Source organism: Pseudopipra pipra, chromosome 5 (genome assembly GCF_036250125.1).
Source record: "Pseudopipra pipra isolate bDixPip1 chromosome 5, bDixPip1.hap1, whole genome shotgun sequence".
Classification (NCBI taxonomy): Eukaryota; Metazoa; Chordata; class Aves; order Passeriformes; family Pipridae; genus Pseudopipra; species Pseudopipra pipra.
In genome coordinates, this window is record NC_087553.1 from 51,086,944 (window position 1) to 51,103,292 (window position 16,349).

Consider the following 16,349-nt stretch of genomic DNA (forward strand, 5'->3'; position numbering starts at 1 on the left):
ACCTTCATAAACACAGGCTGAGCATTATTTAAGAGAATTTTTCTTTTCATGTGCTTTGCTTTGCATACATTTGATAAAACCAATTAAAAAAAATTCTCCCACCAAACCACTTAATCATTAAGACCACTTCCACTATTAAAATATAGGTGTGTATAATATATAGCCAAAGAGAAGAGCATGCTAACTTTAATAGTACATGTGGAGGAGATTTTATTTTACACCCTGCTAGGAAAAAACAACAAAAACAGAAACAAAAAAAAGTTGGAAAGAATGAAATTACTCTGCAGAGGTTCTGTTGCTGTTGTTAAGAACAGTGGAGAAGAGAGAAGGGTGTCCACACTGCTAGTACAGGACTAATAAGCTCTTGGGACAGCAAAGGCCAAGCAAGGATAGCCTAAACAAAATTGAACTGTACACACTTAGCCCTCTTCATAAATCTTACACACAAAATAAGTACCCAAAGCAGCTTGATAATTGTCATTAGCAGGAACTGCTCATATCTTACTGAGGTCAAACAAGCCTGCCATTCCAAAAAACAATTTTGCTTTCACAGTTGCTTAACTGGTGTCTTACCAGCTGTATTTTTTTCATTAAATATCTGTTTTCCAAAGTCTTATCTTAAGATCCACCTCCTCTAGTTGCACAAGCTTCAAATCCATCAGCCTGTTACACCAGAGCTGCTCAACACCCAATGGCCTCTACACTACTTGAATTCTACCCTGTTTAAGCAACAGGTTTAAGTTATTTCTCTGAAATGTACCTTATAAAAAGGTCCTCTTAAGGCATTTCCTCACATTAATTCAGAATTGGTGTTACTTGCTGGAGGTAATTTCAGAACTACATCCTTTGTTGCATTTTATTTATTTATTTATTTATTTTCTCCTTTTTCTATTATAGATTGGGCATGTTAGCTCTACCATTACTTGGCTGTGATTAAACATTTGGGAAAAAAAAGCACTTTAAAACTGATGTGCAATTGTTCATTAATGGACCATTAGTTGCTGCCTAAAAAATATTGCAAGTTAAGCAATGTGCAATGCAATACAGTAACACATTTCCTTTACAAACCCTCATGTTCTCCTAAACCAATTCCCTGTTCCTAGGATAAACAATATTTCTACTAAGTTTATTCATGCTTACTTCAACCTCAAAATACAACCCTTACGAAACACAACCAGAGGTTTTTGAGTGATGCTACAGCCCAGTACAAACACACCTTGTGCTGCCTTCAACAGTTTCTCTGACTTAAGTTTCTGAAAAACAGCCTGCTTTGTAATGTCTCTTAATTATGGTTCGACCATAATAAATATCACTTTAGCCAGAGTTAGCACCAAGAAAGTGGTCCCTCATCCTTTTCCCAGGCATTTCCACCTGCAGAGGCTGTTTTTCTTCTCCAGTTTTACACTGATGTGTTTTGTAAATCACTTGAGCTGTATTATGGGAAGAGATGCAACACAGAAATTCAGGCCTGCTGATCCTGCTGTTACTAATCAGTGTTTTCACCTTTGTTGAACAATGGAGCAGGTTTATTCACGCTTTTAATTTTGGAGTTCATACTCAGCAACCCAACAACCTAAGTAAATATTGTCTGATGGACTCAGACATTCTTTTAAGGAACTTATTCCACATTCTTCATCAAGAAATAAGAACCATAGTACTTACCAAGGTCATTGGCAGATGAGAAGGATCTTTCATATTCCTCTGGTTGAAGACATTGAGCCATGTATAAGGAGTGTAGTGTAGTCAGATGGGGCCTAAATTAAAAGTTTTTCACTGACTCAGTGGCCTGTGAGATGGATTCAACCTTAGAAGCTTCCCTGTACTTTCTGAGATACTCCTCCATGTAGACAGGGTATCCCTCTCTTCACTTACCTCTTTTAAAGATATGGAAAGGGGTAATAGCTGGGAGCAGAATGCAGCATGGAGCAGTATGGCCCACCAGAGATAGCACACTTCAATCCTCTCTCCTTAAGACACAGGAAGGAAAGAGGAGAAAGGATTTTGCCCATTACTAACCCAAAATGAGAGTAGCTGGTATTACAAGTCACATATGAAGAGTGCTGTTTGTAGCATCACAGGAAGAACCTGAAGACACAGTAAAACCCTGAGCTTATAAATAGAGCCTGGCCTTGCTTCTGCACAATCTATCACAAGCCAAGTGATAAGCCAGCAGAGAAGTCAGTATGTCCACAAGCAAACTGTGTTATGGTTATGTGGTCTTCACCATCTGAGGGCAGGAACTGCTGTGGCCTAATGAGAGAGCTTAGCAGTTACTGCAGAAGAGAAGATTCAATTAGGAGATTTGCAAAATACTGTGTGATTAAACCTGTACGGAGATCACAGACTGTGTTGAACTGACAGGCAGACAAACAAAATGATGTAGACAGAAGTCAGGTAAAAAATGCAGATGGAGAGAGTTTAGGACATCAAGCTAAAAAGGAAGGATAATGAGGGCATCGAAAGGCAATGCTAAATTTAGCAAGAGACCTAACTTTCATACCATGAACAGATGATCAAAATTACTCTGTCCTCTGCAGATTTTCACTCACAGTACAGCATTGATGACTTTTGATTCTCACAGACAATATATAGTTTTAAAATATGTCTCAAAACATGCTTTAGGACACTGTGGCCAAGGTCTTCCCACACAGAAGCACACTGCTAACTCTTGATCTAAACGAAGTCTGACATTTCCAAGGTGTATTTTCAATGCAGAACAAACCTAGTTAGAAGCACATCAGGATTTTAATTTTCTTATAGCTCTTTAAAAAAAAAAATTATTGTTATTACAAATCCTGATGTTGAAGCATTTTCAATTTGTGTTCCTTCTAACCATGAAATCCATGCCTGAGCTTCTGACACAAGCTATCACACCACTGCTCACCTCTTCGGAACATAAGGGATCCTACCTGATGAGACCCACTGCTCTGACCTGCAGCACTTCGTAGCTGACTCATTCTGCTAAGAACTACCTGCAAAAGCAGTATCCCACTTTTCAGCACAAAAATTAGTAAAAAAAATAAAATTAAAAATCAACCTCTAGAGAAATGGTCTGTATTCAGTTACATATTACTATCACACAGCAAATGGAAGTCTTAATAAAACAAGTTACTTTCTAAATATATTGTGCAGGAAATGATTACAGAAATAAGCTTCCAGTATTTGATATCTACAGAGCTAACACATACATACTAGGAGACAGAAAGACAATATGCCATACAAAACTTTTATTGACATGAGTCTGGGATGGCTGTTTTACATACAAAGGTGAAGCATTAGGAAACAGGTAATCCTTTCCTCCTTCAGGCTTAATTTGAGAAAAATGCTCCTTTTGAAATAAAGAGGCATGACCAATGTCACTGTCCAAGCCCTCCAAACCATCTCCCAGTAGCCCAGCAGAAGGCATATAAGTCTGATTTCAAGAAAACTCTGCACCTTCCCCTGCCTGACAGGTGAGGTATCTCGACCACGCATTTCCACGTTACTACAAATCACAAGGATGTAACTGCAGCTACCACAGAGAGAGAGGCTGGGGAAATGCACCCTGTGTAGAAACCCTCCCTCATGGGAACATCATCTACACCTCAGCAGTTGAGGAAAAATGACAAAGAGTTAATTTTAACTGCAACTTAAGAATCATTTCACAGCAATTACATCGTAAACCCACAATAGAAATTGATAATTACATAGTAACTCATCGCTACTACATTATCTTGGATAATACTGTAGTTAAGCTTTTGCTCAAATTCCTTTTCAGTAAAATCTGTTTCTGTAAAACACTGTTATTTCTCAGATGCTTTTAAAACACTAATGAAGTATATAAAAGTTTTTACAGTATACAAGAAAAACTAAGTTAATAAATGATATTTTCTTCAATTCTATCAAAGAATAAGAGTCTGAGGAAAAATAACTTTTGTTGCATTTTAATTTCGCAATCTCTTTCATTTTTTTAAAAGATAAAAGTTGTAAAGGAAATCCATGACATTTTAGATGAAGAGAAGCTTGGGAAAAACAAAATCACAATTCAGCAGGCAGATGATGGGGAAATCAAAGTATTTAATATGGCTTGTAGCTGAAAGCAATCGATCTGCATTTCCAATCATTTTAGTTATTGCCACATTCTGTTAATTTTTCATTAAGCAAAGATAAAAACGTCTTTTAAACTCACGAACAATAGCTTTAAGCCATTGTTGTACATATTGTGCAACTCATCTGAATGCAGTTTAACATGTGAACTTAATAGAATATATTTATGTACAGTATATACACAAACAGAATCCTGTGGTAGGTACCCTGAATATTATCATTTAAATGAGTAATTTTTATAATAAAAGAAGAAAAAAAACCAACCATCTATAGAGGTGGCAAAATGCCCATTTCTTAAGTTTAAATCAATATAATTTCCAGCTATGTACATAGAAATAAAACTGTGGTCCTGTACAAACTTTACATGACAGGGAAACAGTTTGTTTTTAAAAAATATTTACATATTTGAGTACTTGGTTCTTTGCAATAGAGATTATATGAACACAGAAAATTGTAAGATAGGCAGGTTTATTTATTGGATTTTTCTATTTGTTCTTTTTGTGCAAATTCCAATTCTCTCTTTTTATGTTATTATCTGCCTCTATTTGCCTTGTATTACTGCTGCTGCTTTTTTTAGTATTCTGAGAAGGCTGGGTGACTTTACTTCTAGGAACAGGAAGAAAAGATTTAACTCTTGAAACACCCAACTCTGTCTTTGATTTACTGATGCTGCTTTCCACAGTTCGACTGCTGCTGAGAGGACGCATTCCATCCTAGGAATAAAGAAAAAAACATTTTCTGTATAAATAAGTATCACTGTTTGACCTGAAAAACCACCAACCAACCCACCAAACCATCCCCATGGAACCCTTGTTATTTATGATCTTTTGCATTTTAATATGAGAGCGTCTTACTATTTGGTGACCAAACCATAGCTCGTTTTTCTTCTTTGACTGAAAGACAACATCATCAACATCCTAGATATAAGGCAATTGAAAAAGCCTTAAATTTGATTCTCAGATGTCTCAATTTCAGGGGTATCAAAAAAAAAAAAAAGTTCTTTCTTTCATTACTGTCGAAAAATGACAGCTGCAGCCACAGCTAAAGGGAAAAATGGAAATTTATAGTTGCAAGCAAAAAAATCAGGTTTACAGCTTGAATAGAGATGTTAATTTTTTTTTTTGTACCATCAAGGCCATGAATAACAACATGAAAAAAAAATACTTCAAGAATGGAACTTGAAATGCTTGTTACATAATCTTATGGATTGTAATAATAATCTTATAGATTGGAATCCATAATCTTACAGATTGTTTTCTTAAAATTAGATTTTAGTGTCTCAAATTACTTATGCTAAGAAGCTCCATTCTTTAAATCTGGACCATATTCACCCTTCCCAAATCTAGATATCTGAAATGCCAAAGTTAGGTATGCTTTCACTCTTTGTTTCCTCTACAGGCAAGGAGAAAGAAGGTAGTTAGGCCTAAATTACATGGATCTTTCATGAGAAAAAGGAGAAATAGGACCTTATCTGTTAGTATCAGCTGGATCCACATCCCCCTCTGGGCAGCAATATTAAAAAGTTCATTTTCACCATCAGCTATTGCTTTTCACATAAAGACTGGGGACATGAAAACACTATTCATTCATGGGGTCTGATCCTTATTAATCCTTGAGTCCATCAATTTGTTTGCATCCTGGATCAAAGATTTTGCATCTCTCATCAGTTTTGTCTTTCTCCCTCACATACTTGAAAGCAGTTTTTCTTCCAGCCAATTAAAACAAATAATTAATTACGGGTGTTTTGTGCTTTTAAGTAATTTGTCTCGTTACCATTGATAAGATCTCCTCTGTTCATGCAGTGCTGCTTTTGTTACCTAAAGGATTCTCTTCATTTTCAGAAAAGGATGCTTTTCTGATCTCAAACCCTTCTTCCTTCACCAGTTCTGGCAGCTGCATCAGTTCATCATCACTACAATTGCCCTTAAAAGTTTGACTTCTGCTTCCAAAGGAGAGCGTGCTCTTCTAAATTTTTGATGTAATCACTAAATCTAGCAACAAAGTTTGTCATTCTATTAGATCTCTTTCCCCTACAACAGAAGGTTGGGTTGTGTTTCCTTCATTTTGGCCAACATTTCCCCACAAAGATAATTTTTTAAAAAATCTTTATGAAATCTTTTGACCAAGTTCTTAAAAAATCTCCCAAGTAGGTAAGCTTGTCTACGTGCAGATCAATGGAGTTATGCCTTCCATCGTTAGCAGGAATTTTAAAAAGAAAAAAAAAAATCACTAGGAAAAATTTACAGTAGGAACAGGTAGGTCAGCTGACCTGCCAAATTATCCAGGCATCACTACTATGTGATTTGGAATGCCTGAAAGTTATATGTTTAGTGAAATATTCAAAAGCAATATACCTACATGTGGATCTGCAAGGTTAATATTATTTCTATTAATGGAGACTTCTCTGGATTTCACTAAAATTACAGAAAGTATTCTAACATTTTGAATATTTGGATATGGAGAAATAGAATTGTAAGTGGTAACTCATCCAACTTAAGTGTTTTTAATGCTAAGGTGTGTGAATTAAGCTATTTTCAGGGCTACTTCATTGTATCTGCAGAAAATAGTGTCTCTAGAAAACAATTTATCACAGTCAGATTAAGCATCGCGACTGGCCACTAGAAGACCCATACCAAGGGAACACAGAGGGCCTGGTAAGGGAACACAGACCACAGATTCTGCCCTGGCTAAGGTTAATTGAGCTTAGAAGCTCTCTTGATGTTCAAAATCACAAGGAGCAAAAAAGATAAGGAGAAGAAGTTTAACAACAGAGAAAGCATAATTTTTGCTTTATTACCCAAGGAATGAAAACTGAGCAGGATATAATTTCATCTTCATATTTAGTAGGGATGTTAGCACCCCCAAACAATAATATAAATTTCTGAAAAGACAATGATAGTGGACTTATTATATCTTCCAGTAGAATTCAGCTTATCTTCCCACTCTGAAACTACTCTGAAGTTCCTGAAGTTTGTTTACATAAATAATACGGCAAGACAACTGTATGTTTTAACAAGTAGCTAGGTAAAAAAAAGGAACTGAATAGCCTTAAAAAATGCTGTTCTTCACACACTTTGGCAACATCATGTCTTCTCAATATTTCTGCCCCGGAGACGTTTGACAGCAGAGGAGCCAGCAATTTTAGATCAAGAATTTTAAAAGTTTTTCCCTTTACAAACTTACTGAATTACATTAATTGAAGGGAAACAATAAACCCTTTTTTTATTTGTCTTCATATCTGATGCAAATAACTTATAATGTCTATGTAATCTCAACAATACTTGGCTTAGGGCTTTACATAAACATAAAACCTGAAGTAAATACATCCATTATTTTAATAAATCTTTAGCTTCTATTAAGACACATGGAAGAAACTTGGCATAGTATGTCTAGCAAGTTTCCTAAGAATCATGACAGTTTATTCTTGTAATAAACAGAGCACTAATTCTTAGGATCCAATCAGGAATTCACATTTTGGAGAAACTCAAGACATCTTCCCTATTCTGCTGCAAAACTCATATCACCTACCTTTTGTGCTGTTGTTTTACTTGGGTTAGTACCACTTAGTGAAAATACAGGAATGTTTTGAGAGTTACTGAACATCAATAACTCATCCTTAGAATCTGCAATCTAAACAAAGATAAGAAAATGGTTATTCATAGAGGTTATGTTTCAATTCAACAAATTTTGGAGGCTTGATTTTATTTTCATGGCTTCTGTGCAATGCAATGCATAAATATCCAAAGAACAATTAAAATACCTCTCCTTTACTTTTGAGTGCATTTGTAGGTGGGAGATAGAGATTTCAAACTGACTATTGTCAGAGGAAGATTAAACATACGTTTTCAGAGTAATTACTATTCAGTGGAGCTTAAGGGCAATTTCCCATTAAATTTTATCCAGCCCTCAGGAACACTAGAGAAAGGCATGATCTGTTTCTCTTCCTCCTGCTATGTTTCTTCCCTACTATTTTCTATCAAGCCTTGTGACCGGGAAATAACAGATAGAGCCTGCTCAACCTTGCGTCATCACTTAAAACTAAGTATTGTATCCTGGGGCAAGCTGATCTGATTCCACTCTGCAACTGCAAAAGTACTCAATCCCAACCTAATGGAGACAGCAGGATCATATTTGAGTGTAAGGGTAAGTTAATGAGCAAGAGTACTTATTCTGATGGCAGCCTGAAATAACATCACACAAAGAAAACATGCAATAGCACCCTTACTTCTGCAAGGCTCTACTAGGCAGCTGGAGAATTAACAGAAATTCCAGCCACAGATGGTTCCACCCATGGTGAGGAAACCGAACAAAAGACATGACATCTATCTCCTTCCTTATCTAACCCATATTTCCTTGAATTGTCATCAACAAGCAATTACACTTTACATGTTATTAAACACAACTTTAAGTTGGTTACCATTTCTTTAAGCACATCCCATTCTTTCAAGGATAGCTACGGTAAATCCCTGCTGACTAGTGATTAGCTTGCCAGCTTGGTGCATGTGACTCATACAACTACCGTAAATACTTTAAGAAAAACAACTCAAAACAAAACACCATAATAAAGAGTTTCATTAAATAGGTTGAAAAATCTTCCCAAACACAATATTTCTTTTTTTTTAATAAAAACATGATTGTCTTCTAAGAATAAACAGAATACTTAACAAAGCAAAACTAATGGATCTCCTGTTCAGGAAAATCCTAGAAGACATCATGCACAGCCTAACTGGACAGTAGCCTAAGACTGACTCTATCTGTGTTTAAAAGATTTACAACAGCTGCTCTGGTGTGAACACAGCCTGCTGTCACAGCCATCTACTTCAGCTGTGTTAGGAGGAAAGATGGAAAAGAATAAATAGCTTCAGCTATTGATGTAGAAGGAAAAATGAGAGATTCTTCTCTTCAGCAGGCCTCCCATAACCACCCATAGCCCATTCCAGTGTAGAACTTAGCCCAGATCTATGAGCCCTGCAAGCATCCTTCACCCTCTTCTGCCACTGTTAAAGAAAAAGAATTAGGTCAATCCATTCTCTCTTGCTTGGGGCAGCAAACTGCATTTTGCCTATACAGCACAGGAGCTCTGAGCCAGTTCTGTGATGGCTGATAGGATTACATTAAACAAATCAAATGTTCAATACATATTAGGGAAAGCTTTCTGTGTCTTTAAGACTACAAAACAGTTTCCCAGTGGAACCAATGATAGCATGAAACATAACTCAGGGAACAGTACTGCAAAGACCACTTTCCTTTTGTCAGGAAACTGGTCACAGCACCAAGCCTGCCAGAGTTCAAGAAGTGTTTGGACAAGGCTGTCAGGCACATGGTGTGATTCTGTGCAGGGCCAGGAGCTGAACTCAGTGATCCATGTGCGTCTCTTCCAACTCAGCATATTCTATGAGTCTATGAACTTGTAAATTTCAGCCTTCGCTGCAAAAATTGATGAAGGTGTAATTTAAAGTAGTGTATGTTAAACCAGAACACTTACCCTCAAATGTATAATTTATTAGTTGACTGTGGCTTATTCCCAAATAATTTAATAATTTTCTTCAGTTCAAGTAGGGCTTGTAAATTAAAAATTCAGTTTAAAGATGTAACAAACGACTGAATATGGTAATGTAGTAAATTATTTAAAAGCTTTGCATTTACCTTGCTTATATCAGGCTCAGATTTGCTGGAACACATACTCTGAAGTTCCTGCACAAGATCTACTTCATCATCAGACCCAACAGACAGCCTTTGCTCCAGATGTAATGTTCTCAGATGATCCTTCCCTGAAGATCTGGTTAAAAAACCCGAATAAACAAATGGAGAGAACATGTAAATTAAGCTACAATATAGCATTTAAAAATATCAATACCTGAAAAATAGTAATTTCTTTCCAAATGACCTTTACTACCACAAACAAACAAAAACCAAGATCTAATTAACAGTCAGCAATAACTGTCAATAGTTATCTCATAACAGATCTTTCTATACAAGTTATTCTCCCCATTTTGAAATTCTAACAAAGGATTCTTCTGCCTAATACTTCAAAGACTCCCCTCTTTTTAAGATGGAGCAATCAATTTTATTCCACTCTCCTTTTCAGAATGAATTCCAAATAGTTAAAAAAACTTCTGGCATACTGGAAGTATAAATATTCTATTTTCTCTGTGCCTGTGAATAAGGTAGAACTGAGATTTCAGATTGAAGTAGTCTCAAATGCAGTTCCCTCTGGCTAATTTGTGCACTTTCTCAGAGAAACTCTGTATCATTTAGACTAAAGAACATGTACTGTACCATCTTGAATTGCTATTCAGCAAGCTGAAATAGCCAGAGGAGTTTTTAAAATATAATGCTAGTTGAGAAAAGCATAAGGTCAATTTTCAAGGCAGAGTAAGTGTTGCATAATATTCTTAAGTCTTAGACTATTCTGTTACATAAAAAGACATGTACTGCTGCAAGGTTTGAATCACAGAAATGGATTCTAAAATTATATCAAAGTACATAAATTTTCCTCTCAGAAATTAAAATTAAAAATATTCTTTTCTGCAGACATGGGACCAAAACATTACCGAATACAAACTATCCATCTATTCATTATAATGTGCTGCTTTACAGCACAATGCTAACATCTTTATTTTTTCTTAAGTGCCACAAGTACCAGAAATTAAAACTTACTTTGTGGTGGGAGAAGCTCTTTTCTTACAGTTTGGTTGCAACACAGTCTTAGATTTTATACCTGCATAAAAGAGAGATTGACTTCTTAGTGTGTTACCATGTGCGTTGATTTCTTCATTCTAAAATCTGTGATAAACAGGGAAAATGTGTTCCCATTTACTAGCTAATTATGTCAATACAGTCTGTCAAAGATCAGAATACATCCCTTGAAACTGTTCAGAGTAGCATTAGGAACTGCTAAAATGGCAAATAGGGCATGAGTTGCCCAAGCTTTTGTGAAATACAGAACATGAGGTTTCTGTTTGAGGTGTTTGAACCACCCTTACTGGTTCTCTCTAAGAGAAATCACTTGTCAACAGGAAAATATTTAAGTTTGCTTTATGGAGGTAAAAATCAAACAATTTATCCTTCCTTAGAAACAGGAACAGCATTTGATTCTGAGAGTCAGAAATGCAAGGCTGCTAAAATTATTGACCATTCCATTTTTTTACTTATATTCACAGATATTAACTGAATTCCAAGAACATTTTCAGGTACAAAATACATCATCAACCATTCTACTTCAGGTTATGTTCATTATTTCTTAAATCCTCTTAGTGGGATTAGGTAAGTTCACAATTCAAACAGAGAACTGGCAATGAGGACATTAGAGTTGCAGTTCAGAAAAGGCAGACTTCTTTCTGAACAAGGGCTGAAAAAATGAATAGCTCAATTTAACATTGCAAAGTACCAGGCATCAAGTATTCCAGTCTTTTGTATATGAGGCTAGAATCTTACAGTTCCTAAAGTGTGAGTGTAAGACTCTTTCTCTCCTTTCCTAAATCTTCCCTGTGAAGGAGCAGCCTTCATTTTCTGAAAGCAAAGTAAGTACTTTGATTTTGTTCCCTAGAAATTTTCCTGTTTCATATTGTATTCAGTTACATTATTATTAAGTTTTCCTCCTAGAAATATGTGTCCTTTGAAAGAATGATGTTGCTTCTGCATATATTCAGACATTATCTCTGTGTAGTAAACCGCTTGTTCTGGCTTAAGATCTTAGGGTGGAAAGAATTTTCAAAAGTGTCAGCCACTAATAAAACTTTCACATTTATACACGTGCACAGACCCAGTCATATAAAGTCCTCTTTATCAAGCTGCATACTGAAAATGATGTGGAAACTTCCTGAAAAATTCACAGTATCTGTGACTACACAGAATTTTTTACATTTATTTTTTGCAATTTAAGTGAAAATTTTTCTAATAAAATTTTTCTAATCTTTCTGATAAGACTGAAGAAGGGATGCATGATCTGAAGATTAATGTATTCATTTATTTTTATTTGGATTCACGTAGTAGTAATTATTGTAGAGAAGCTATAAAGTAAGTTGAAGAAAACTCAAAGAAGTAGGTATACTGTAAATCAGGAGCAGATCTAAGGAGTATTGATAAAGTAATAAAGCTTTCTCTCATCTGATATTGGGATAGAGACTGATACATCATTCCCTGCAATACAAGGTGGAACCACTGCTTATTTTTCCACCATCTGAGCCAGTGCCTACCTCATCATCAGACAACAGGAAGGGCATTAGAACAAACAAACTTAGGACACCTTGAAGTCACAAAGAAATAATTTGGGGGAGGGGAAGTAAATAATTTTTTACTGGTGAACATAAACATGAGTGTCATTTATTTGAGAATTTTTAATTCATGATGTAGGAAGAATGTTTGATTTGAATCTAACAGCTTAACATCTCCCCTTACCCCTCCTCTTCCAGAACTGAAAATAGAAAGCTTTATTTACCTTCAGCATTTGTCTCCTGCTTATTCCATGACTGGGAGGACAAATGGCCTGACTTTTTGCGAGGACTTGTGCTCACTTTTCTCCAAGAAGCATTCTCACCTCTTTTCCTACTACAGTTTTTGTAGCTTGAAGCCATGGACAAAGGAAAACTTCCTCCCTTAAAATCTGCTATATAATTATCTAGCTCTGAAAGAAACATAGAACAGTGTTAAGAAGAATTGCCTGTTGCAAATGGTTCTTCTTGGACTACCTTATACAACTACTCAGTTTAAATGACTGTAAATACTTTGAACCCGCACTTCCCATCAGAACTACAGTAACATTTTGTGGAAGTTTTAAAAAAGGAACCAAGCAGTTAAAAGCCCCAGTTCAGCAGTGTACAACTACTTGCTTTTCAGACAGTTCACTGTTACCTGTTCTGGGTAGAGGACAGCCATGCAAAACAGCTTTATTTAGCAAGATACTGAGAGCAGCTTTAACAACAGCCTGTTGCCCTTGGCTAGGGCTTTTTTTGGCTATTGCTTGTCCTGGTAGAGATGTTCTTTTCACAGAGGCTCTGGACAGTATGGCTTCTTGAACTCTGGGAGCTATCACAGCATTCCATAACTTGGACATCCACCTGTAGGCACAAAAACAATCTCTTAACTTCACAGACAATTCTCAAATCTCAAGATTTTATACTTTGGGTATCAGATTTTGCATTTTTAAGAAGCATGTATATTTTGGACTTTGTATTGCAACCCACTTCAGAGAGGGACTGATTTTATTTAAGGTAAAGTTTATTTGTTTGTTTTGTATTAAACTATTTGATCTAACTTTCTTTAGGTTGCTTTGGTGCTTTAGCAAACTATTTACCTGATGCTTTTCCTCATTCAGATAAAGACTGTGAAACATCCTTTCCACTTCAAGGCTACAAGACAGAATGTCCCAGAAAGATGCATGCTTATGTATATATATATTAAAATAAAAGTGCACGGAGAAGTTTCCATGTTTGCAGGTGTTCACTCCTTGCCTATTTGCTGCCAGCATGGGAAAAAGGAGATATTCACTTATGACTGTCCTCCTTCCAGTATTCTTTCACTTCCAAACTCATTCAGTTTACAAGACATTTCTATCTGTACAGCAGTCGTGCTCTCACTCTCCTTCTGTTTATTTGATCTATGGTAAACTGTGTTACCGGGATACTCTGGATTTTCCAGATTATCTGCTTTGGAGACTGGGTCTGATTACAAAAATTTGACTCAAAGGGACATGTTTCTTCTAGGATTTTTGCTTTCTAAGAGAGAAATATTATGATATTTTAGCACAGAAGTGACATATTTGTGTTAGGAAAAAAATGTTATTTCTTATAACTTAGAGTTCTCTGGGGATAAAGGTTAGGAATTTCAGACTTAGGGCTCAGTTCACATCTGCAACTGAGACAATCTTTTTTAGATCAAATGCAACTCTTTTTGGTTTTCCTTATACCCTCTTACAAGAGGAAGATGGTACAATTAAGTCAGATGGTTTGTATTAAAGGTCTGTAAGAAATTACAGGCTATCATGCTGTGTTCAGCTTTGCAGAAATCCATTCGGAAAAAGTGAAGGCTAAAATGTTTTACTTAAGTGGACTGTTTTGTTGAATACATTGATACACTGAAGCCATCTTATTACCCAAAATATTATGATGATTTTGTTGTTGTTGTTTTTTTTTTCTTCTTAATTTTTTGAAATTAGAATGCATGAATCATTTGATAGATGTATTTTTGGTCACTTATGAAGCATAAGATTGAGCTTTTATGGTATATAACCATGCTATATAGTGCTTTTATAAGCTTTATAAAGTTACATTACTTAGAAAAATAATTAGCACAGTTGTTAAGATATGATGTAAAATGCACATTGGAGATATTGCTTGAAACTTCCTTTGCATAATGGTGTAGACAGTATTAGATGCAGCTACAGTTTGCTTCTGCTAGCTGAGTTACGCTACCAAAATAAACAAGTGCTTTTATTTTAGCCATAAGGAACTCTCTCCCTCAACTTCTGCCTCTGAAAGCTTTTGACACTTTGCAATATTGCCAGTATAAATGATCAGAAATGAACACTGCGAAGAGAAAACTAATTGAGCCCATTCTCATCTAACAGTTAACAACTGATGGGCTGTGCAATGCCATGCTCCCTGAATAAAATTCAAATCTAGTATTTAAATTCAATTTTAAGTTTGCACTCATCTTGATAAATCCCCCATTCTTGAATATAGCTGATACTTAGGAAAGGTATAGAACAGCCCTGCCTCTGCAAAGCGAAAGTTGTTGCTGTTAGAACATCAACTTTAATTCCCTTTAATTCAAAACCAAGAAAAGAACGTAGCTAAAATTTTCCTTATTTATTCATTTTACTCACCAAAACATGTGATGCTACATGAAACACAGCAGGAAACAATTTCCTGTCATGCCTTCTCACTCCCTTCCCTGCTGCTGCTTCTTCCTCTTGCCTCATGCTGACACTGAGCCCAGAACAAACCCAGTTTGTAGATAGCGGTCTACTGCCTCAGTGAATTGGACTGACTCAGTGAAGCTTTAATAAATGCAAAAAGCAGCAGAATAGCACAGTGGAGAGAAGGGGCAAGAGGACAGGAGTGGTTTATTAGATTGAAATAACAGCAATCAGTGAGCTGCTAATTAAAAGCTATTTATTGCTAGTTGGATGATCACACCGTTAGCCATCATGCTGCTAAACTAAAAGTGTCCAGTTCACTGGACCTGTGCTTTTTAATTGTTTATTAGTGGACAAAAACTACATTAAAATGAGGAGTCAGATGGCATATGACTACAATAAAAGACATTTTGGGGTTGTGCTCAAAATAAAGCATTTGTGAAACCAGTCAAAGTTACACTGAGGAGAAATACATGTATAATTAAGTCATCTAAAGAATAGGGGTTTTTTGCCCTCTATTAATGCCAGTGTAGTAAATAAATAAATGATCAAAACATTTCAGAGGACGTGATTCAAGAGGGAGACAGGAGATAGATGCATGGTATACTTTATTCTTTTTTTATTTCCCAGCACCCATAAAATTTCAAGTCAATGTTATATCCACATTTAGACTTTGATAATTACTCTGAAGATTAGATAATCTGTACTTTTTTTAAAAAAGGAAAGTGAATAAGCAAAATGTATCAAGATCTGCAGACAGAACATGAGATGAGACAACCACTGCACATGTTAAGCAAAGGCCCCTGGAAGAAAGGTCAGGGAGAAAGGTCAGAGAAGGAACAGACGTGGGGTGACTAAGGAGAATACTGTGAAGCCCGGTGAGAAAAGTTATGTCACATATCCAGAATCGAATATTATTCTTTGAATTCTGAATAAGTTTGAATCTTAATTAGGGACTTATTACCTTTCTAATATAGCCAAACAACATCTTAGTGTGAAATTAATATAATCTAAAATTCTGTAACTATTTCTTGTATCATTTGCTAGCATTTGCAGTTGGAATGTGAGCAGATGTTTATGCAATTGCAGGCTAGAAAAGTCAGAATTTTCCTCATTTTTAAATATTTTCTTATGTTACTGGACATCTAGCCATATGTATAACTAAATGTATATATCTGCCTTATTTACTAAGATAATGTATCTGTGAAATTGTATGTATGTTTTAAAATTATACCAGGTATTTAAATGAGTGAGAAATCATTCTCCAAACTTTCTTCATATACAACTTCAAAAGGAGAGTCTACCAACTTGTTAGTCTCAGAATTCTTGAATCTTGTAACCTCTGTGTCAGAAAATAACTGAAAGATCACAATAAGACTGACTTTGGGAGAAAACACAACTATTA

The 16,349-nt window shown here is 35.7% G+C and overlaps 1 protein-coding gene across 1 annotated transcript in view; it reads right to left on the reverse strand.

Annotated features, from left to right (window-relative positions):
• Window positions 1-3,205: 3,205 nt before the first annotated feature.
• Window positions 3,206-16,349, reverse strand: part of CTTNBP2 (cortactin binding protein 2) — an 80,946-nt gene continuing 67,802 nt past the window's right edge. Inside the window, exons 18-23 of the mRNA XM_064656053.1 lie at window positions 12,940-13,145; window positions 12,527-12,712; window positions 10,747-10,807; window positions 9,733-9,865; window positions 7,615-7,716; window positions 3,206-4,799 (exon numbers count right to left, since the gene is read on the reverse strand). Coding sequence (XP_064512123.1) covers window positions 4,572-4,799; window positions 7,615-7,716; window positions 9,733-9,865; window positions 10,747-10,807; window positions 12,527-12,712; window positions 12,940-13,145 — 916 coding nt within the window. The 3' untranslated portion in view covers window positions 3,206-4,571. The remainder of the gene's footprint in view (window positions 4,800-7,614; window positions 7,717-9,732; window positions 9,866-10,746; window positions 10,808-12,526; window positions 12,713-12,939; window positions 13,146-16,349) is intronic.